Source organism: Macrotis lagotis, chromosome 1 (genome assembly GCF_037893015.1).
Source record: "Macrotis lagotis isolate mMagLag1 chromosome 1, bilby.v1.9.chrom.fasta, whole genome shotgun sequence".
Classification (NCBI taxonomy): Eukaryota; Metazoa; Chordata; class Mammalia; order Peramelemorphia; family Peramelidae; genus Macrotis; species Macrotis lagotis.
In genome coordinates, this window is record NC_133658.1 from 642,188,249 (window position 1) to 642,212,058 (window position 23,810).

At 38.7% G+C, this 23,810-nt stretch overlaps 1 protein-coding gene and 1 long non-coding RNA gene across 2 annotated transcripts in view; one reads left to right on the top strand and one right to left on the bottom strand.

The window, feature by feature from the left end:
• The window catches only part of KMT2A (lysine methyltransferase 2A), a 94,141-nt gene extending 72,393 nt beyond the window's left edge, over positions 1-21,748 (top strand). Inside the window, exons 28-37 of the mRNA XM_074215174.1 lie at positions 209-4,487; positions 4,886-4,966; positions 9,033-9,097; positions 12,452-12,622; positions 14,150-14,224; positions 14,727-14,901; positions 15,068-15,175; positions 15,739-15,822; positions 16,128-16,257; positions 16,813-21,748. Of these exons, the coding sequence (XP_074071275.1) occupies positions 209-4,487; positions 4,886-4,966; positions 9,033-9,097; positions 12,452-12,622; positions 14,150-14,224; positions 14,727-14,901; positions 15,068-15,175; positions 15,739-15,822; positions 16,128-16,257; positions 16,813-17,088 (5,444 nt within the window). The 3' untranslated portion in view covers positions 17,089-21,748. The remainder of the gene's footprint in view (positions 1-208; positions 4,488-4,885; positions 4,967-9,032; positions 9,098-12,451; positions 12,623-14,149; positions 14,225-14,726; positions 14,902-15,067; positions 15,176-15,738; positions 15,823-16,127; positions 16,258-16,812) is intronic.
• LOC141507492 (uncharacterized) lies at positions 9,369-19,782 on the bottom strand. The gene is made up of 3 exons (XR_012474168.1): positions 19,309-19,782; positions 14,128-17,274; positions 9,369-10,983 (listed from the first exon to the last, which is right to left on the bottom strand). It is a non-coding gene; the product is annotated as an uncharacterized LOC141507492 (long non-coding RNA).
• Positions 21,749-23,810: the final 2,062 nt, after the last annotated feature.

The window sequence follows — 23,810 nt, forward strand, 5'->3', positions numbered from 1 at the left end:
GTAAAGGAATTTATTAATTAAAATGACCTCCTTGATTCATGGATCAGAGTCCCTGATCTGATTTAGTTTATTTTTTGTCAGTTGGTGTTATTGTGATTGATTTTTCTGGTCTTATAAATTTTACTCAACTATGTGTAGATATTTAACACCAATGAATATTGTGTGTTTTTTGCCTATTGTAGATTTTTATTTTCTCTTTCTCATTTAGGGAGTCCTACCCCAACTACCCATGAAATAGTCACAGTGGGAGATCCTTTACTCTCTTCTGGACTTCGAAGCATTGGATCCAGACGTCATAGCACTTCGTCTCTTTCACCCCAGCGGTCCAAATTCCGGATAATGTCCCCAATGAGAGCTGGGAATGCATATTCCCGTCACAGTGTTTCCTCTATCTCTGGCATTGGTACCTCCACTGATCATGATTCAAGTGTGAAAACAATTGACCACTTCCTAGGGTCATTGAATTCAAGCACTTCAAATACTTTGGGTCAAAACACTCCAACTTCTTCAAGTTCTCAAAGAACTTTGATTGCAATTGGAACTAAAGCAAGTCATATGGATGGACCTCCACCTTTAGAAATGAAGCATATTAGTGCTGCAGATTTGTCAACTAAAAGCTCCTCCTTGAAAGGAGAAAAAAGCAAAATGTTGAATTCAAAGGGCTCAGAGGGAGCAATACACACCCTGGCTTATCCTGGGAATTCAAAACCAGCTCCCCAGTCTCATAATATAACATCCGGAGAAGTAAGTGTCAGCAAAATTGGGACTTTTGTTGAAACTTCTTCAGTGTCTTTTTCTTCCAAAGAAGCCCTTTCCTTCCCACCACTCCATTTGAGGGGACAAAAGAAGGAGAGAGACCAACATGCAAATTCTACCCAGCTAGAAAATCTTTCTCCAGGTGAAGACATAGAAACTAAAGCATTGAAGCCACCTGGAGTGAACAATAGGTCATCTATTGTAAATGACCAAGTAACATCTAGTTCTAGAGATAGAAGACAGAAAGGAAAAAAATCTGGTAAAGAAACTTTCAAAGAGAAGCATTCCATTAAGTCTTTCCTGGATCCTGGTCAGGTAACAATTGGTGAGGAAGGAAACCTAAAGGCAGAGTTTGTCGCTCAGGTTTTGACAACTGAACATATAAGCCAGCGATCTTGTAATAATATTTCTTCAGAAAAGAGTGGGGATAAAATCCTTCCTATTTCAGGGGGCACTAAATCTCCATCTGTTCAGTTGGAAGGACCAGCCAAGGAATCACAGACACCCCGGAAACGCACAGTCAAAGTAACCTTGACACCACTAAAAATGGAAAATGAGAGTCCATCCAAAAACACATTGAAAGAAATTGTTCCTGTTTCTCCATCCCAGGGAATAGAATCAGCAACTTTGGCAGAATCATCTTCAACTTCAGAAAGCCCAGGAGATAGCTCTGTGACCCATCCCAGCCCCAATGATACTTCTTCCCAAGAATCTCAGAGTAACACCTATCCAAATCTTCCTGTTCAGGATAGAAACTTGATGCTCCAAGATGGCACCAAGACTCAAGAAGACAGTTCCTACAAGAGGAGATATCCTCGCCGTAGTGCCCGAGCTCGTTCTAATATGTTTTTTGGGCTCACCCCTCTTTATGGAGTGAGATCCTATGGGGAGGAAGATATTCCATTCTTTAGCAGTTCTTCAGGCAAGAAACGAGGAAAGAGGTCAGCTGAAGGACAAGTAGATGGGGCTGATGATTTAAGCACCTCAGATGAAGATGATTTATACTACTACAATTTCACTAGGACAGTGATTTCTTCAAGTGGGGAAGAGCGATTAGGATCTCATAATTTATTTCGGGAGGAAGAACAGTGTGACCTCCCTAAGATTTCACAGTTAGATGGTGTAGATGATGGGACAGAGAGTGATACTAGTGTCACAACTTCAGCAAGGAAAGTCAATCAACTTCCCAAAAGAAATGGAAAAGAAAATGGGACAGAGAACTTAAAGCTCGATCGAGCTGAAGAATCTGGGGAAAAAGAACATGTAATCAAGAGTTCAACTGGTCATAAAACTAATGAGCCAAAGATAGACAACTGCCATCCTGTAAGCAGAGTGAAAACACCAGGGCAAGATTCCCTGGAGGCCCAGCTCAGCTCACTGGAGTCTGGCCGTAGGGTTCATACAAGTACCCCTTCAGATAAAAACCTGCTAGATACTTATAATACTGAGCTTCTGAAATCTGATTCTGACAACAACAATAGTGATGACTGTGGGAACATCCTACCCTCAGATATCATGGACTTCGTGTTAAAGAATACTCCGTCCATGCAGGCTTTAGGAGAAAGTCCAGAGTCATCTTCATCTGAACTCCTGACTCTTGGGGAAGGGTTGGGTCTTGACAGCAATCGGGGAAAAGATATGGGTCTCTTTGAAGTGTTTTCTCAACAATTGCCAACAGCAGAGCCTGTGGACAGTAGTGTGTCTTCCTCTATATCTGCAGAGGAACAGTTTGAGTTGCCCTTAGAGCTCCCATCAGATCTCTCTGTCCTAACTACCCGGAGCCCAACTGTCCCCAGCCAGAACCCAAACAGACTGGCAGTAATCTCAGACACAGGGGAGAAGAGAGTGACAATCACAGAAAAATCTGTGGCTTCAACTGACAGTGACTCAGCACTTTTGAGTCCAGGAGTAGATCCAACCCCAGAAGGCCACATGACCCCAGATCATTTCATCCAAGGGCACATGGATGCTGACCATATTGCTAGCCCCCCCTGTGGTTCAGTAGAACAAGGACATGGCAACAACCAGGACTTAACTAGAAATAGCAACACTCCTAGCCTTCAGGTTCCTGTTTCTCCTACCGTTCCCCTTCAGAATCAGAAATATGTTCCCAGTTCTACAGACAGCCCTGGCCCATCTCAGATTTCAAATGCAGCTGTCCAGACCACTCCACCTCACATGAAACCAGCCACCGAAAAACTCCTTGTTGTCAACCAGAATATGCAACCACTTTATGTTCTCCAAACCCTTCCAAATGGAGTGACTCAAAAAATACAGCTGACCCCCTCAGTTAGTTCAGCCCCCAGTGTAATGGAAACCAACTCTTCAGTGCTTGGGCCTATGGGCAGTGGTCTTACTTTAGCCACAAGTCTGAATCCAAGTTTGCCATCATCTCAGTCTTTGTTCCCCCCTTCTAGCAAAGGATTGCTCCCCATGACTCATCACCAGCACTTACATTCCTTTCCTGCAGCCACTCAAAGTAGTTTCCCACCCAACATGAATAATCCTACTTCAAGCTTGTTAATTGGTGTCCAGCCTCCTCCAGATCCCCAACTTTTGGTTTCAGAAACTAATCAGAGGACAGACCTCAATACCACTGCAACTACTCCACCTCCTGGGTTAAAGAAAAGGCCTATATCTCGTCTACATTCTAGAAAGAATAAAAAACTTGCTCCTTCAAGCACTTCTTCATCTATTGCCTCTTCTGATATGGTCTCCAACATGACTCTGATTAATTTTACATCCTCCCAGCTTTCAAACCATCCAAGTCTATTAGATCTAGGATCACTTGGAAATACCACCTCCCATCGAACAGTTCCCAACATCATCAAAAGGTCTAAGTCTGGGATTATGTACTTTGAACAAGCGCCCTTGTTACCACAGAGTGTGGGAGGAGCTGCTGCTTCAACAGTTGGGACATCAACAATAGGCCCAGATACCAGCCACCTCACAGCAGGACCTGTTTCTGGTTTGGCATCAGGTTCCTCTGTTCTTAATGTTGTTTCCATGCAAGCTACAACAGCCCCTACCACTGGTGGATCAGTTCCAGGGCATGTTTTGGGACAGGGCTCAGTCACATTAACCAGCCCAAGGTTGCTTGGTGCCCCAGACATTGGCTCAATAAGCAACCTCTTAATCAAAGCCAGCCAACAGAGCCTGGGACTTCAGGAACAACCCATGACTTTACCACCAGGATCAGGAATGTTTCCACAGCTGGGAACATCACAGACCCCTTCCACTGCTGCAATGACAGCTGCATCCAGTATTTGTGTACTTCCCTCCACCCAGACTGTGGGTATGACGGTTGCCCCTTCATCTAATGAACCAGAAGGATCCTATCAGCTTCAGCACATGACCCAACTCCTTGCCAGCAAAACTGGGATTCTTCCATCCCAGATGGACATTGCTTCAACTTCAGGCAGTCAGTTGTCAAACTTTCCCCAGCTGGTTGATGTTCCCAACAACACAGGAATAGAACAAAGCAAGGCTTCATCCTCAGTTATGCATGCTAGCTCAGCCTCTCCTGGGGGTTCCCCATCTTCTGGCCAGCAGTCAGCAAGCAGCTCAGTACTAGGCCCCACTAAGTCCCGGCCAAAAGTCAAACGGATTCAGCTGCCTTTGGACAAGGGGAACGGTAAGAAACACAAGGTTTCCCACATGCGGACCAGTTCCTCTGAAGCACACATTCCAGATCCAGAAGCCAACCCTACATCCCTGACCTCAGTGACAGGGTAAGAAAGCTGTTGTTGGTTACATTGGGTCATCAGAAGTAGACTCTGAACATGGGTGGATCTAAAACTTTCCCCACTGTTGATTCTTTTCCTGTTATTCTTTTCCCTCATAAATCACAGGCATTATTTTCAGTACCATCAGTGGGTGTTAAGGTTCTTGAGTAGAAGCATTATCTCTCTTAAGTCATTTGCTGGAGTTTTGAAGCATTTCATGATAGCTTTATTTCTTCTTTGCTTGATGCTACCAGGTAACAGTTATTGCTATTTGGGGAGTCATCTTGAGGACAGAATCACCTGCTAACCAGATCTGATGAGTTTATTCCAAGAGTAGGCCTTTGAGCATAACCTAAATATTTCTCATTTGGTTCTTTGAATAGTTGTAAACATTTCTGTTCCAGGATGCCAGGATCAAAATCAGATGTTCAGGAAACAGCTAACATGGATCAGTCATCACAAAAAGATTGTGGACAGTCTACAAGGTAAACTGAAAAGAAGATCTTAGTTTAGGATCAGAGAGTCTTCTTCTTTGGATCATTTTTAAGATTTACCCCACTTTGATTTGTTAATTATTTTGTCATCCTTTTTTTTTAAATTGAGTTCTATATTTTCTTTCACTTCCCCACTCACTGGGAAGGCAAGCCATGTAATATTTATTATACATGTGAAATCATGCAAAACATATCACATTAGCAGTGTTTCCAAAAAAAGCAAGAAAAATCAGGTGACACAATTATACTTCAATTTACACTCCAGAGTTCATCAGTTCTGTCATTGAAGGTGAATGGCATTTTTTCATCATGAGTTCTTTGATCATTGTATTGATCAGAATAGCCAAATCTTTTAAGTTTTTCTGAAACCACTCCCCCCCCCATTATTTCCTTTAACACATTAGTACTCTATCACAATCTATTTAGCCATTCCCTAATTCATGAGCATCACTTCACTTTTCAGTTCTTTACCACACAGTAAGAGCTGTTATAAATAAATTATATCCACCAACATTCATTAATGTACCTATTTTTCCCGCAATGAATCCAGCATGATTTGGCTACCTCAGAACTGTTTTAATTTGCATTTCTCTCATCAGTAATGATTTATAGCTTTTTTTAATTTTTTAAATTTTTTTGTTTTTGCAAGGCATTGGGATTAATAACTTGCCCAAGGTCACATAGTTAGGTAATTATTAAGTGCCTGAGGCCAAATTTGAACTCAGGTCCTCCTGACTCCAGGGTCTATCCACTGCACCTCCTAAAGCTTTTTTTAATATATTACTATAAATAGCTTTGATTTCTTCTGAAAACTGAATATTCATATCCTTTGACTATTTATCAATTGGGGAATGACTCTTATTTTTATAAATTTGACTCAGTTTTGTACTCAGTATATATTTGAGAAATGAGGTTTTTATCAGAGAAACTTGCTGTCATAATTTTTTATATTACTTAATTGTTCATGGTACCTTTCAAGCAAAATGCAGTTTCCCTGATTGTCCTTCAACTAGATCTATTTTTACTTTTGCTTCATCTGAGATGATTGCTACCCCTGCTCTTTTTATTTTTGTTAAAGTATATCAGATTCTACTCCAGCTTTTATTTTCAACTCTGTGGCTTTCTGTTTCAAATGTTAATCTTGTAAACCAATATACATACTATTGGATTTTGGTTTCTCATCCATTCTGCTATCTCCTTCTGTTTTGGGGTGAACTCATTCCATTCACATTCACAATTACAATTACCAGCTGTATTTCCCCTAAGGGGCAGCTATATGACCCAGTGGATGGAGCACTGGGCCTGGATTCAGGAAGACTTATCTTCCTGAATCCAAATCTGATCTCAGATACTTATTGGCCGAGTGACCTTGAACAAGTCACTTAATCGTATTTGCCTTGTTTCCTCATCTGTAAAATGAACTAGAGAAGGAAATGGCAAATCACTCAGGTACATTTGCCAAGAAAACTCAATAAAAGGGTTTCCTTTCATTCGATTATCTTCTGTTTCTGTCTCCTTTTTTTATCCTATTCCTTCTTATTCTTCCCCCCCCCCTTTTCTTATCTTCTTTTTCTATTTCCCTATTGGTGAAGTTAATTTCTATTTGCATGCGCACACACGTGTGTGTGTGTATGTCTTCTGTGAACCAGTTCATGTGAGTTCAAGCATTGTTTGTTACCACCATCACTACCAGTTCCCCCTCCATTGTAAAAACTCCTCATTGCATACTTCTTCTGCATGAGAAAATTGCTGCATTCTACCTTTTCCTTTCTCTTTTTTTTCTCCTCCCTTTTTTTTGGGGGGGGGGAGATCATTCCAATGTAATCACCTCAAATTCTCCATCTTTATAAACTAGTTTCAACTGTTCCAGTAGAGAAAAAGTTCTTAGGAGTTACGGGTATTATCTTACTAAATAGGAATACAAATAATTTAACTTTATTGAATCCCTTTTGATTTCTCTTTCATATTTAATTTTTATGTTTCTCCTGAGTCTTGAATGTCAGATTTTCTATTTAACTCTAGCCTTTTCTTAAAGAATGCTTGAAAGTCTTCTATTTTGTTAAATATCCATTTTTTCTCCTGAAAGATTATATTCTGTTTTTCTGAGTAAATAATTCTTAGTTGTAATCCTAGCTCCCTTGCCCTCCAGAATATCACATTTTAAACTCCTTTAATGTACAAGCTTCTGAGTCTTGTTTTGTCCTGACTGTGACTCCAAAATATTTAAATTATTTCTTGGTAGCTGCTTAGAATATTTTCTCCTTGAATTGGGAGCCCTGGAATTTTGCTATCATATAACTAGGAGTTTCCATTTTGGAATCTCTTTCAGGAGATGATTGGTAATGTCTTTCAGTTTCTTTTTTCCCCTCTGGTTCTAGGATATTGGGGATGTTTTCCTAAATAATTTCTTAAAAGATGATAGGTCGGGGCAGCTAGGTGGCATAGTGGATAGACCACTGGCCCTGAAGTCAGGAGTACCTGAGTTCAAATCCAGTCTCAGACACTTAATAATTACCTAGCTGTGTGGCCTTGGGCAAGCCACTTTAACCCCATCTGCCTTGCAAAAAAAAAAAAAATCCTAAAAAAATAAAGATGATAGGTCAGCTCTTCTTTTTTGATCATGGCTTCCAAATAGTTCAATAATTCTTAAATTATCTCTCCTAGATCTATTTTCAATGTCAGTTTATCTAATGAGATAAATTTAATGTTTTCTTCTATTTTTTTTTGTAATTTTGTTTTGCTGTTTTTTTAATGTTTCATGGAGTTTGATTAATTTCCACTTGTCAGTTCTGATTTTTAAGAAATTGTTCTCGGGGCAGCTAGGTGGCGCAGTGGATAGAGCACCAGCCGTGGAGTCAGTTCAAATCCAGCCTTAGACACTTAATAATTACCTAGCTGTATGGCCTTGGGCAAGCCTTGAAAAATCTAAAAAAAAAGAAAGTTCTCAACCTTGGAACTATCCACAACTTCTGCTAGAGCTATTACCCTGAGATTGTGACCCAGAACCACCTATGGGCAGTGCAACAGAGTTCTTACCCCAATGCCAGCAAAGAGTCCTCTGTAATCTCTTTCTAAACAACCCCCCCTTACTATCTATGGACTGAAGCTCCAGAAACCATTTTTCCCCTTTGGACTGAAACAGACCTTATCTATCAACCTTCTCAATTGTCTTAGACTGGAAAATTATGTTACCCCATCCTTTTTTTTGGTCCTGCCACTCTGAATCCATTTTTAGGTATTGTTTATTGCTTAAACACTGTTTCAGGGGAATTTGGGAGAGCTCAGGTAAGTCCCTGCCTTTATTCCACCATTTTGGCTCTCTTGCCCCATTGTTCATTTTAAAAAAGTCAAAGTGAGTGTGATTTATATGAGACCTCACAGCTTACTCAGATTAATTAAATTAACCATTTTGGAAGTTAAAGTGTTAGTAAGCCTCCCTTCAGTTTTTTCCTCTATATATTGCGACCACAAAAATTAATATTAAGCATCCAATGTACAACTTTTAAAATGAGGACTTAGAATTTTTAGTTACACTGAAATAGTTAAGTAAAAAATGTTGGGGAATATAATTTTCCAAAAGGACAATATTTATAGCAAGTTCTTCAGAAAAGATACACTTGTACTTTTTGGAAAATGTTTGTCAGGCAGCTAGGTGGCATAGTGGATAAAGCACCAGCCCTGGAGTCAGGAGTACCTGGGTTCAAATCCGGTCTCAGACACTTAATAATTACCTAGCTGTGTGGCCTGGGGCAAGCCACTTAACCCTGTTTGCCTTGCCAAAAAAAAAAAAAAAAAAAACCCTAAAAAAATAAAATAAAATAGAAAATGTTTGTCTCTTTGAACAAGGTAATGTGTGTATGAAATGATTTGAAAAAGTGTAAAGTATACAAAAATACTACTCAGTACATTTCATTTAAGATTATATCATGTCTTTTTCCCTAATAGGCATTGAGTTGTATAACTGGTATAGCTGTATATGGTAGATCAACAGATACTAATATTTTTGAGTTGCAATAAAAATGATATTTTCTTAACATTTGCTTTTGTCTTTGTCTAGACAAATGACTGCAATTCAGGAAGAATTGCCAACACAGAATTCAACAAATGAGCAAGAAAGTGCAGGTAAAATATATAGCTGTCCACTAAACAGGATATTTTTAGTGGCATATCTGTTACTTAAAGGAGTTCCAAAAATAAATTTCTGAATATGTTTTTCTGTTGCCTTAATAACAGTGCAGAATTTACATAATTTGTGAAGTGACATCACTAAAGGAAGCTAGCCTTCATCATCATCATCATCATTATTATTACTACTATTATTAATCATTATTATTATACAGGAGATGGAAGAAAATCTAGTCAATAAAACGCAATAAGTACACCTAACCATTTTCTTACTCTTTCTCACTATGAAGTAAATCCAGAAATCACATTCCATGTGCACAATTAGGACAGTTCAACATAAAAACAGTCTCTGATTAATTTATTCATTTCATTTAATACCCATTAAAATCCAATTTAGGTTACTTTGTGGAATCCTTTAAAATGATAAAATTTACATGGGGGAAGGGAAGACAAGTAAATTTATCAAGGAAGTAAACAGTAGGGGAAGCTAATTAATTAAGGCTTTGAAAAAGCAATAATGTAGCATTTTAAAATAATAACTGACATTCATATGGCACTTTAAAATTTGCAAAGTATTTTACATATATTTGATTATCACAATACTCTAAGGTGTATTGTTATTCTCATTTTATTAATGAGAAAACAGGCTTAGGAATTAAGTGACATGGTAATAGAACTAATAGGTTGAAAGGCTGAACTGTCCAAAGAATAGTCATGATTCATCATTAACTTATAAAGAGGTCTCTAGTTGAGTGTGCCAGGTTTCATTACTTCAAACCCTATGCTGTTTAATCCATCAGTTTAGTAGACAGAGATGAAATGCTTATCAAATTTATAGCTAACAGAAAGGTATATTAGCATAGTTAATACACTGAAGGACATAATTGATATCCAAAATGTCTGGACAGACCAGAACATTGAATTGAAACTAATATATGGTATAAATTTCAATTAAAATAAGTATGAAGCCTTATCCTTGAGTTAAAAAAAAATTCTTTTTAAGTACATTATAGTGGAGACATTGTGAGATGGCAATTTATCTGAAAAAGAACTGGAAGCTTTAATGGAGTACAAGCTTAATTTGAGATAGGTTGATATGAAGCCTAGGGAAACTAAGATCATCTTGGTCTACAATAAGAGAGGCTACTTTCCAGAATAAAGATGTAATAGTCCTCGGCCCAGGTCAGATCACATGGAATATTGTTTAGGAAGGACATTAATAAACTAGAATATCTAAAGGAGGACAAGCAGATTTATGAAGAAGTTTAGGTTCATGTCGTATTAAGATTAGTCGAAGAAATTAGGAATGTTTAACCTGTAGAAGCAAGGACTCATTTTTTTATTCATTTTTAATTTTTTTCCTCAGCTACATGCAAAAATAAGTTTCAACATTTACTTCAAAATCCTTGACTTCCAAATTCTCTCCCTTCCTCCTACCGTACTTCCCCTCATGGAGAAAGCAAGTTACTTGGTTTAGGTTAAAAATGAGTAGCCATAAAAAAAATTACTACAATAGTCATGTTGTAAAAGTGAACAAACCCCTCCCCACACATAAAAAAGAGAAACCTCAAGAAAAATAAAGTGAAAAAAAAAATCATGCTTCAGTCTGTATTCAGAAACCATTAACTCTATCTTTGGGGTGGATAACATTCTTTATCATAAGTCCTTCAGAGTTCACTTGAGTCACTATATGGCTGAGAGAAGGTAGGTCACATTCACAGCTTGCTGTTACTTTGTGAAAGATGCATTTCCCATTGTTTCTCCTCTTGTAAGTTTTTTACTGAGAGCCCAAAGTAGAACACCATTTCATCTCAATTACATACCATAATTTGTCCAGCCTTCCCCAATCACTGGGCATCCTCTCAATCTCCAGTTCCCTGCCCCTAGAAGAGAGTTAGTATAAATATCCCTATACATATAGATTATTTTCTTCCTATTTTTCATCTGTGAGAAGACTCTTAAAAGGATACTATCTTGTGGGCGGCTAGGTGGCGCAGTAGATAGAGCACTGGCCTTGGAGTCAGGAGTACCTGAGTTCAAATCCAGCCTCAGAAACTTAATTACCTAGCTGTATGACCTTGGGCAAGTCACTTAACCCCATTGCCTTGCAAAAAACCTAAAAAAGGAAAAAAAAGGATACTATCTTGTCCAAAATCCCCTGCAGTGGGATATTCAAAACTCCCCCAATCCCCCAAATGATATCAAAGAAAGAGACTGGGAGCTCCAAATTGATTATATAAGAAGTTTAATAATCAAAGTGGGATACTCACATGGGGCAATCTGGGGCAGCTGCCAGGCCACAAAGCTAAATCCCAATCAAGACTCCCAGTATCCCCATAGTAATTACAGAAATCAGACAAAGGGAGGAGGAATTATAGAGTATGTTAGTGCGGATTAGCTGATATTTTGGGATTTTCTCTGCTCAGTACTGGTTTCTGGTCCCAGATGTGGGTGCCCTATCAGTGCTGATGGGACTGGAGTCCCAGGCATATGAGGCTGTGGCCTGGACCTGAACTGGTCACATCTTGATTGTGTGCTGGTCTGTTTTCTTTGGGCTTATATTTGTCTTGGATGACATTATTCATGGCTTTCATTAATAGGAATTTCATATTATTATTATTATTATCATCATCATCATCATCATTATGACTTTTTAACTGATAACTTTTGCTGAGAAGCTTATGTTATTTATGGCTTTTACTGCTAAGGAGTCCACACTAGAGCTTTCATCAATAGGGACCCCACAGCTGCCTTTTAAGTATTTGAAAGATGTTATGTTTGATCCCCAAATGCAAAACTTGAGGCAGGGGTTAAGAGTTGAAAAGAGGCAAGTTTCCTGTCAGGAAAAATTTCTTATAGTTAGATCTATTCCATAGTAAAATGGACTCTCTAGGAAGTTAGGGGTTTCACCTGAGAGATCTTCCAGGAGGAGTTGGATGAAGACTTGTCTAATAAATTATAATAGAGATTCTTTTTCAAAAGATTCTTTTTTTTCCCCCACGTATGGATCGAATTTAAAAGCATCTGAGGACATTTCCTGATGTCCACATTTTTCTGTTATTCCAAAGATTGGAAAGCTCTGAATCTTAAGAATTTTATGCAGTGCTATAGAAACTATGATCATGAAGAACAACTTGTAATTGCAAGGCAACCAATCAGAGAAGATTCCCAGACATTATGACTTGGGACATTGCCAGATTTTTCTAATTCCTCATAGGGAATTAGACCACTCACTAATTCTTCTGTGAACCTGATGTGATACACTTATCCCTATGGATTCTATTCAAGGGAAGGAAAATTGTCAGCAGAAATGATTAAAGAAATCTGTCTATTTTACTTTCTGTCTCTCAGAGCCTAAAGTGACTGAAGAAGAGGAAAGCAACTTCAGTTCTCCATTGATGTTTTGGCTACAGCAAGAACAGAAGCGGAAAGAAAGCATTGGAGAGAAAAAGCCAAAGAAAGGGCTTGTTTTTGAAATTTCAAGTGATGATGGTTTTCAGATTTGTGCAGAGAGCATTGAAGGTGTGTGGACTGAAGTGTTTGGCTACTCCATAAGGTTCAGAAGATTCTAGCAATATAATCTGTTTCAGCTTGATAGGGATTTTGGAGATTGGTGTATCAACTAATATTTGTAGAGAACTAACTGTGTATTGGGCACTATATTGAATGCTGTAAGGCTTCAAAACAAGCGTAAGAATGGTTACTACGTTTAGAGGGTTTTTTTTTTTAATGCAACAGAAAACACAGTCTATAGCATATCTTCATTGAGTTCACACTTTATGGAAAAAATAACCATATAAGACTTTATTTCAAGTAAGTACTGAATAAAGCAGAAAAGGGAAAAATCATAGGTTTTGCATTCAAAATATGGTCAAATAGTATTCAGATAGGCTGTGAAAAAGATTTGAAAAAAAGTCTCCTTAGCAGAATATTGGGCAGAAAGGCAAAGATTCCAAGGTAAGACTGCAGGGTAAATACAGGGAACAAAAACTAGATCATAACTTGCCTAGAGAAAGGATCATATTGAAAGAAGTTGGAGATAAGACTGAAAAGAGCAGCCCTTGACTTCCAGGTTAAAGTTTGTGGGTTTATATGCAGTGGGAGCCATTAAAGGTTTTTAAATAGGGGAAATGATAGGATGAGAGCAATATTTTTCTAAAACCTAGTAGAAATATACAACATAGATAGAACTTGGGATGACTTTTAGTTTTAATAGAAAAAATAAAAGAAGCAATTAGTTTTATTAGTGGGGAGATTATGCATTCATTTTTAAATATAGGACACAGGATCATAGATTGGGAATTTATAGGGACCTCAGAAGCCATTTGGTGTAACCCTCCCCAGCCCATTTTATAAATATTGAACTTGAGGGGATTAGATATTCAAGGGATAATGTCCAGAAACTGAATGCTCTATCCAAAGTAAGACTGGTTAATAGAAAAGAATTTTGAGGGAGAGATTAGATATAGATTTGGGAGAATTTTTTTTTTTGCAAAGCAAATGGTTAAGTGATTTACCCAGGGTCACATAGCTAGTAAGTGTCAATTGTCCGAGGCTAGAATTGAACCCAGGTTCTCCTAATTTCAGGACTTGTGCTCTATCCACTGAGTCACCTAGCTGCCCCAAGATGAAAATTTCAACATGAACTTTCCCTAGGTATAGAATGCATATGTAGAGAAGAGAGAACCAGGAACTGAATCTTTGAAGAATGCACTTAGTAATAGGATGGGAAGAAGTTTTATACTTGGATAGATTGCTGAATAGTACCTTGGCCAGAAACAGGAATAATGTAAATACTATCAGACACTGAAGTGAAAGGCTCAAATCCTACAACTTGGAGATACAGATTCTTTGGGGAAACATGTGAAATTGGCATTTTATCCATTCCTACTATTGTTGCACTGTCCTCCATTATAGATGGGCTTAAAAGTGAAAGAAAATCAATTCTGTGTTGCCTTAGCTTATAAGCATATAAAGAATGGCACAGGCTACTATCATGACAAGAAATGCACTTCAAAGTTTGTTACCTGTTCCTTAATATCATTACAGATGCATGGAAATCACTGACAGATAAAGTTCAGGAAGCCCGATCCAATGCTCGTCTAAAACAGCTTTCGTTTGCAGGTAAAGTTATTGGCTTGTTCCTCCCTCAGATATTCCAGGAGATTGTTGATTTGAACCAATACGTAATTGATTATCTGTAGAAATGTGTCAGGGTGAGCATACTTTTCAATTCCTGTTATTATTTTTTTTTAAAATCTAGTCCATTCTAGCAGATCAGGAGATATGAGGAGAAATCCTTAGGAGTGAAAGGGAAAGGTAAACCTCTATGTAAAAATGCAAAGTCCTTTCAAGTGCCAAATTTGTGTTCCATTTGAACCTCCCAGGTTTTGTTCATGGAGATGTTAGTGAGCTCTGAAGACTTGGCAACCTTCTGTGTAGCACTGAAATCAGATTGCCTCCATCTGTATTTGTCAGGGAGGATTACTAATTAAAGATCTAATGCCAGCTTCTGGCTGTTGTTTGTAGTCCAGGTTCTGTGATAACTTTGGAAAGTTTTTCTGTATTTTATCTTTTGAATATTACAGTTTCCTATTATCAATTATAATGCTTATGATGTTTGCAGGTGTGAATGGCTTGAAGATGCTAGGGATTCTTCATGATGCAGTAGTGTTCCTAATTGAGCAGCTTTCTGGGGCCAAGCATTGTCGAAATTATAAGTTTCGATTCCATAAACCAGAGGAAGCCAATGAACCCCCCCTGAATCCTCATGGTTCAGCCAGAGCTGAAGTCCACCTGAGGCAAGTGCCATTCACCCATGACTTGGAAAGTGGTTTCAGATCTTAATTTGTAGATAAATGCCATTGGTATCTTTTTCTTGGGATTTTCTGGGTTATCACTGTCTCTCATTTCCAGCTTTCCTGCTTTAGGAATTTTCTTTAAGTTTTCTTTAATCTTTGATTCCAGGAAATCAGCATTTGATATGTTTAACTTCCTGGCTTCTAAACATCGACAACCTCCTGAATACAATCCCAATGATGAGGAAGAAGAGGAAGTACAACTGAAGTCAGCTAGGTAAGCAATTAAGTAGACAACTAACTGTGAAGAAGTGAAGGTGAAGAGAAAAGGTAGGTTAAGAGAAAAATGCAAAATTTATCTCTTCTTGCTATAGCAATAGAAGAAAATCCATAACCTGCTTTAACGTAGAGTTCTGGATTACGAGAGGGAGAGAGAAATTGAGATTGAGACATAATTGAAATGGTAACAGGGTCTAATTAGCAGAAAATTAGACTGAACCTTATTTGAAATTCACATCACCTTAAATTGTTTGGGGTTTTTTTGTTTGATTTTTGGTTGTGTGTGTGTGTGTGTGTGTGTGTGTGTGTGTGTGTGTGTGTGTGTATATACTGTACTGTGAAAATATCTTCTAAACCCCATACATAGTCACTATCACCATCTTCATTATGGACACCAAAAAGCACCAGTGTGTTTAATTACACACACTCCTGTGCTAGACATGGTGCAAAGGGAACACATAGTCATTATCTCTGTCTTCTGGGAGCTTTAGTCCAAAACTTTGCCAGAGTAGTCTCTTCCATGAAGAAGTGTGGTTAAAAGTATGTCCTGCTGTCTTTCAGAAGAGCAACTAGCATGGATTTGCCCATGCCCATGCGTTTCCGGCACTTAAAGAAGACTTCCAAGGAAGCGGTTGGAGTCTACAGGTATGGCTGAAACCTTGAAAACTTTTCTAAAATCAGGTTGGAACAAATAAGTAGACAAGACTCCTTTTACAGATGGCACTGATTATAAATTTCAGCTATTTTTAGTAATTGATTAAAGAATCCTCACATAATGAATTTACTAACTGTTCAGATTTCCACTTCGCATCATATCCATTCATCAAGATCAGAGAATAATTTCTGCAAGGCATATAGGTCTGGATATTCTACTTCCTCCAGGAAGAAAATTTCAGCTAGTCCAGTATCAGCTTAAAGGGACTATTTTTGTATTTTTATTTATACCCTAGGTCTCCCATCCATGGTCGGGGTCTCTTCTGTAAAAGAAACATCGATGCAGGCGAGATGGTGATTGAGTATGCAGGCAACGTCATCCGTTCCATACAGACTGACAAGCGAGAGAAGTATTATGAGAGCAAGGTGAGATAGACTGACAATGTCTCTGCTCATTTCAACTGTTGTAGCCAAGAGAAAACATGAGTGTGGAATAACATAAAGAAAAAGGAGGTGCTGGATGATCTTTGAAAATGGTTACTGTTAACCTCATTTCAGCACTAACAATAACATAAATAGAGATATGAAGTTCTAGGAAATAATTGAGCTTAAGGAGACCTGGTAAAAATGTAGCATCCCTCAGAGTTGAAGTTTGAGGGGGGGCCCCCCAGTAGCTTCAAAAAACCTAGGGATGTTTTCCAAAGGTACACAACAACATTTTTCAGGGCTTCTCCTACCACCTTAGTTGAATGGAGAAGCCACTGGTTCTAGTACCTACAATCTGGTCACACTCCTAGAGAACATCTTGAAGTTGCTCACCAGTGGCCTCATATCAGCATAACTGAGGTTTTGACCAGTTCTCAGATTGAATCAGCTCTCCTTAGCTAGGGTCATATGTAGTATATAAAGAGAGGAGGGTAAAAGTCCCAAACTTAAGTAGCAACCAACACTTTCTTCTGTCTCCCTTTCCTGGACATCCAGGGCATTGGATGCTACATGTTCCGCATTGATGACTCAGAGGTAGTGGACGCCACCATGCATGGGAATGCTGCACGATTTATCAACCATTCATGTGAGCCCAACTGCTACTCTCGGGTCATCAACATTGATGGGCAGAAGCACATTGTCATCTTTGCAATGCGTAAGATCTACCGAGGAGAGGAACTCACTTATGACTATAAGTTCCCCATTGAGGATGCCAGCAATAAGCTGCCCTGCAATTGTGGCGCTAAGAAATGCCGAAAGTTCTTAAACTAAAGTTGCTCTTTTTCCCATTCCTTGTTGTGGGAGTTGGAAGACGCAGGGCCACCCAAAGCAAGCTGAAGGCTTTTTCCCAGCAGCCGAGGGTTTCAGGATTAGGTGGGCTCAGTTGAGAGACCTCCATTAAGACTGAGCTCCCTTCCTTTGTGTTCCATCTTCACATCATACAGCGTGATCAAAACCCTGGTGAGAGGTGAGATCACAAAGAAAAGATTAGTGATGGACTTTCTTCCTGGCGCCTCTGGAATTCGCACACCAATATGAGGAGGGGAAAGGGGCCCCTAACAGATTTGCCTGGAGAGAGCCTATAAAGGGTTGTATAGGGAGAACAAGGAATTTTCCTGACCATCTCCCTGGGGAAAATTGGTATCTTGCTGCCAGCCTCTGCTTGGCCCATTTCCTAAGCACTGTTAATGAGGTGGCCAGACTGGCCAAGCAGGGTCAAGAGAACAGTATAGGTCAAGCACCTCAGAGTTGGCTGGCCAGGCCCAGCCTACATCCATCTCTTGATTAAAAGAAATGTTTAATGGTTTTTTTCCCTTAGTGCCCTCCCACCTAAAAATTCATTTCTGGTCAGGAGGTAGGATTTCTAGCGCCTTTGTTGACCAAAAGGGCTGTTTTGGGGTTGTGCCAATGAATTACCAAACACTTGAGCCTGCCTACATAGGCTTTATAGTGGGAGTGTTACCCCGTAAGCCTTATCTCAGCCAGTTATTTTTCTTGACAGTAGGAGCAGCTTCCTCCCTTCTCCCATTCCTTCTCTTCATTCCACTTCCTTTTCTCTTGCCTTCCATCCCATCACTTCTCCATTCTTTCTGGGTGGTGGGTGAAGTTGGCTCCCTATCAATCCCCCCCCCCCACTGGACACAGTTTTTGTCTACAAAAAGTCCTTTGGGCCATTAAGCACTTGAGAGGGAATATGGATATGAGCCACTAATAGATAAGTTGGGGAGGAATCTTTACCAGTCAAGCTCCAGTGGAAATTAAAAAAAAAAAAAGAGTGGCATGAATTTTGTAAGAGGGAAAAATATTTAAATAGGATTTGAATCATGCAGCTCACTACAAATTTCATATCCAAGTTAATGACATCCTCCCACTACTCAAACCCCCATTTCTAGGATACAGTTACTTTGATTTATTCTTTGCTTAAAACATAGGAAGGCCAAATTTCTTATATGGTCAATCTCCATTGAAAGCTAAAGGCAGAACACTAAGGTTGCAAGACCCCGAGGGAGTATGTTAGCATATATTGAAGGAGCTCTTCCATCTGTGCAAAGTCTATTGTCAGAGCACATGAAAATGACACTACTGCTGAGGTTCCTCCTCTAGGACATGGTCAAAGAATCATCAGACTAACCTCTCTCCTTCTTTCCTCCCTCCCTTCCCCCTTCCATAAGACAGTGTCCTGAATCTGTTAAATTAAGTCATTGGATTTCACTCTGTTCTGTTTACAGTTTAATATTTAAGGTTTTATAAATGTAAATATTTTTTGTATATTTTTCTATGAGAAGCACTTCATAGGGAGAAGCACTTATGACGAGGCTATTTTTTAAACCGTGGTATTATCCTAATTTAAAAGAAGATCTGTTTTTAATAATTTTTTATTTTCATAGGATGAAGTTAGAGAAATATTCAGCTGTACACACAAAGTCTGATTTTTTTTTTCCTGTCCAGTTTTCCCCTATACCCAAAACCTGCCCTCAGAAGGTATACTTTTTTTGTTGTTTAATATGTAAGTTTGTTCATGCCTTGTTGACTTAGGTAACTGTTTCCTGGGTTGCTCCTAGATTACCGAGAAGGAAGGTGATCATCTAAATACATTGGGGCTTCTCCTTTCTCTCCTTTCTTTACAAAACTCCCAGCAGGCTACATTACTATATTGGTACAATTCATCTTTCATCCCCTTCCCAAAATGTATCTCTTTTTTTCTGGTTCCAGCCCCAGGGCAATGGGAAGAGGCAGGTTTTTGTACTTCCCTGGTCTCTTCTACTTCAAAGTTAGAAAAAAAAGAGCTTAGATGGCAGGCAAATTAACATTTTTCCATCTCCATCTGCCTCATTTGTAGCCTCCATTTCTCTCTACTTCCAGTCTCCCCACTAAATCCTCATATCTGCAAAAAAAAAAATCTTACTGATCCCCTAGACACACTTCCAGGGTGGCCCAATGGACTTAAATAAAGCACAGTCAGATAATTCACAGAGAAACAGGTTTTCTTACTGTCTTGGTTACTGGGCTTCAAAGCAGTTCAGTCTGGCAGGAGATCAATAATGGCTCTCAGTGGGACACCCTTCCTGGCCACAAGAAGCCCACCCTGTGGAAACTTAACAAAGCAATATCACTCAGCCCAGCGTACTCTGCCCCAGGACCCATGGTTCAGCCTGTGCCCTCCAACCTGGGCTGCCTAATCTCCTGTGACCTTAAGAACTTTTGTCTGGTGGCTCTGCTGAAATACGATCTCTCTCGCCAGCACTGTGGACAGGATGACAAAGGCTACCTTGTCAGCGTGGAGAGGGGCTAGCAATGGACTGAGAACAGTCCACCCAGATCTCACTTTCCCTCTTTCTTCAGTCCACAACAAGATACAGTGACACAAGGTGTTCTACTAGTATCTGATTTTCTTTCTTATTGCACTGTGTGAGGTTTTTTTTTTTTTTGTAACTCTTATATTTTCTTCTTATTTCAAAACAAAACAAAAAACCTTAGGCTGCATTTATTACTGAAATGATTGATGCACTGATGGGTCGGGAATTCACTCTAAGAAGACCCAAAGGCCAGTCAGGAATGGGGAGAACTCAGCTGAATACACCTAGTTGCTGCCCTGTTAGGCAGTGCTATACTGTGAGAGAGACCCCCTTCTCATTCCTTTCCCACTGTGCCCTGGATATTAGGAAGAAAGTTACATCCTAATCCCACCCAGCTAACTAACCTAAAAGCTAAGAAAGCACCTCTGTGAGTGACCACAGCTCATTCTTGAGTCTATTGCCAAAATTCAGCAGCTTGGGAATGAGAAGAGAGTCACTATCAAGAATAGGAAAAGAAGGGGGTTAAGAAATAAATAAACACAAAATGCCTCTGAGTTAATTTTGAAAAGTATCCAGAGGATTTTAGCACAGAAATTCAGACTGAGTGAACAGCATTGGGTCATTCCTAAGAATCTTTCAAGAAACTTCCTTCAGAAATTCCCAAGCCTCTGAGGAGTAATAATTGTGTCTCTGGTTAGTTCTCCATGAGAGAGCCAGTTCACTCAAATAGCTTTGCTGCTAAAACCTGTTGTGGCTGCATTAACTGGTGGCCATTGCAGCTAGTGAAAACTATTCCAATATCAGAGCAGCTGCATGGCACTGACACTTTGGCCAGGACTTTTTGGTCCCTTTGCCTCTCTTCCATAACCGTCCACCAAGATCTCCAGCATAGCCCCTCCTGCTTTCTGACTATTAATGACATTGGAGGAGAGAAGCCTTGGCAGCTACTATATTAATTTTTCAACCAGATTCATTGACATTTGCAGGACCCTGTCCACCACCCTGCTTACCTCTGTCCTACCCTGGCCAATAAAGTAAACACCATGCAGCTCCCTTGATTGGAAAAAAAAATAGATTTTTAAAATGAATGTATCTTTTTAAAGAGCTATTCAATCACAAATATCTGAAAATACTAAAGGTCAAAACCTTGTTGGGTGTTTGTTGAATTTATTTGGGGGAGGGGGGAGGGAAGGGGATATTTGTAATAATTTTTTTTCTCAAAGGAAAAGCGGGTTGTTGTAAAGGGCTGGGTGTAAACTTTGTTTCATTTCCTTCATTTCAAAGCAATACAAGGTTATTGAGCAGACGGTTTTGTGCTGAATCATGAATACCAGTCAAGTCCAGACTACATACTGGTTTCACACACTCTGAAAACTTGCAAGTTTTTTCTTTGAATTTTCAATTAAATATAAATATGATATATATAGGAACTAATATAGTAATGCACCATGTAACAAAGCCTAGTTCAGTATCAGTTCATGGCTTTTAATTCTCTTAACACTATAGATAAGGATTGTGTTACAGTTGCTAGCAGAGGCAGGAAAATGTCAGTCTGGTGTTCCTCTGGGTCCCCAAAGGGGGAAAAAATAAAAACCAACCTGCAAAAGTATTGTCTTATTAGGGATGCATCAACCAGCCCACACCAGGGGTTGGAAAGAATTGCACAAACCATGTCACCTGGAGCTTCTCTGCTGAGGATTTTTCTGCCCATGAATGTTACCAGTCAGTACCTGTACTTCTTGTTTCTCTATTTTTGGTTATGAATGTTGGGATTACCACCTGCATTTAGGGGGGAAAATTGTGTTCTGTGCTTTCCTGGTATCTTGTTCTGAGGTACTCTAGTTTTGTCTATCAACCAAGAAAATATACTTGTGGTGTTTCTTTTATTGAACTTTCAACAGTCTCTTTAGTAAATACAGGTAGTTGAATAATTGTTTCAAAAACTGAACAGATGACAAAGTTCTGTTCCAGAAATAAGACATTTCTTAACTTTATCATGTATAACAGATCTTTTTTGTTTTTATTTTTTCCTTGTGTTCTTCCAAGCTTCTGGTTTAGGGGGGAAAAAAGAAAAAAAAAAGGAATGTGTCTAAAGTCCATCAGTGTTAACTCCCTGTGACAGGGATGAAGGAAAATACTTTAATAGTTAAAAAAAAATAATAATGCTGAAAGCTCTCTACGAAAGACTGAATGTAAAAGTAAAAAGTGTACATAGTTGTAAAAAAAAAGGAGTTTTTAAACATGTTTATTTTCTATGCACTTTTTTTTATTTAAGTGATAGTTTAATTAATAAACATGTCAAGTTTATTGCTGCAGACAATGGAACTTTATTTCCTCTCGGCAGAGGGATAGTTTGGGGGGGGGGTTGGTAAGAGTCCTCTGGCCAAAGTACTTTTCATTTTCCTTTTTATCAGAAATGGAAATCACTAAAAATATTACCCATTTCTATCTAAGTTTTGATGCAGGGGAAAGAGCGCTGTTTTTTTTTTTATAAATATATTTCCATCTACAATACAATGGTAGTTTTTATCAACCTTTTTTTTCCCCCAAGGCTTTGAATTTTACAATTTTTCTCCCTCCCTCCCTTCCCCCCCCCCCGAACAGAAAACAATCTGATATAGGCTTTACATTTGGAACCATTCTAAACATAGACCGAAATTGAGGGTGTTGTGAAAGAAGAATCAGATTCAAATGGAAGAAAGAAAACCTTAGAACAAAATTACATAATGCATAAGACAACTTTAAAAATTAAAGGTACTAAACTTTGGTCTTCCTTTAAACTCCACAGTTCTTTCTGTGGATATGGATGGTATTTTTCCATCATGAGTCTTTTAAAATTGTCTTTTTATTGCTGAAATGAACAAGTCCATCATGTTTGATCATCACCCCATGTTGTTGTTAGTGTGTATACTTGTTCTTCTGGTTCTGCTCCTTTCAGTCAGTATCAATACATGGAAGTCTTTCCAGGCTTTTCTGAAATCCCATTCCTTCTGGTTTCTTGTAGAACAATAATGTTTCATCACATATATATACCACAATTATTTGTTCTATCATTCCCTAATTGATGGATATCCCCTTGATTTCCCAATTCTTTGCCTTTACAAAATACTGCCATGAATATTTTTGTACATGTGGGATTTTTACCCATTTCATGATCTCTTAAGGATACAGACCCAAGGGGTGGCTAGGTGGTGCAGTGGATAGAGCACCGGCCCTGGAGTCAGGAGTACCTGAGTTCAAATGTGACCTCAGACCCTTAATAATCACCTAGCTGTGTGGCCTTGGGCAAGCCACTTAACCCCATTGCCTTGCAAAAAAAACCTGAAAAAAAAAAAAAAGGATACAGACCCAAGAGTGGTACTGCTAGATTTAAAGGGTATGAACATTTTTTTCCCTTTTGGGCATTAATTCCAAACTGCTCTCCAGAAAGGTTAGATCAGTTCACAACTCCACCAAGAATTCATGAGTGTCCCAGTTTTCCCACATCCCCTCCAACACTGATCATTAATTATCCTTTCTAGTCATATTGGCCAATCTTCGAGGTCTAAAGTGGTACCTCAGAGATGCCTTAATTTGCATTTCTCTAATCAGTAAAGATTTAGAGCAATTTTTCGTATGACTAGATAGCTTTGATTTCTTTGAGAACTGCCTTTCCATATCCTTTGGCTATTTATCAGTTTGGGAATGACTTGTTTTTTTAATAAATTTGACTCAGTTCTCTTTTAAAAATGAAATCCTTTGTCTTTTTTATAACACTAGTTGTAAAAATTGTTTCCAAATTTACTGCATTCCTTTTAATCTTGGTTGCAGTATTGGTGCAAAAACTTTTTAATTTAATGTAATCAAAATTATCCAGTTTGTTTTTTATAATGTTCTCTATCTCTCCTTTGGTCATAAACTTCTTCCCTTTCCATAGATCTGACAGGTAAACTATTCCTTTTTCTCCTAATTGACTTATAATATTATCTTTTATATCTGAATCCTAGAGTGCTGTGTTTTGAGTCACAGGACTTGATTATAATGCTCTGCTACACTAAGTTCTTTTATGACCTTGAGCAACTTTCTCTGGACCTCGTTTATTCATCTTAAGAAGGTTACGACCTTTACATTTCTAATTTGTCATCCTTTTGCTTTTACCAGGCTTCACACACATTTCCAATCAATTCTATTCCTTTTTTTTTCTGAAGTAACTTTGAG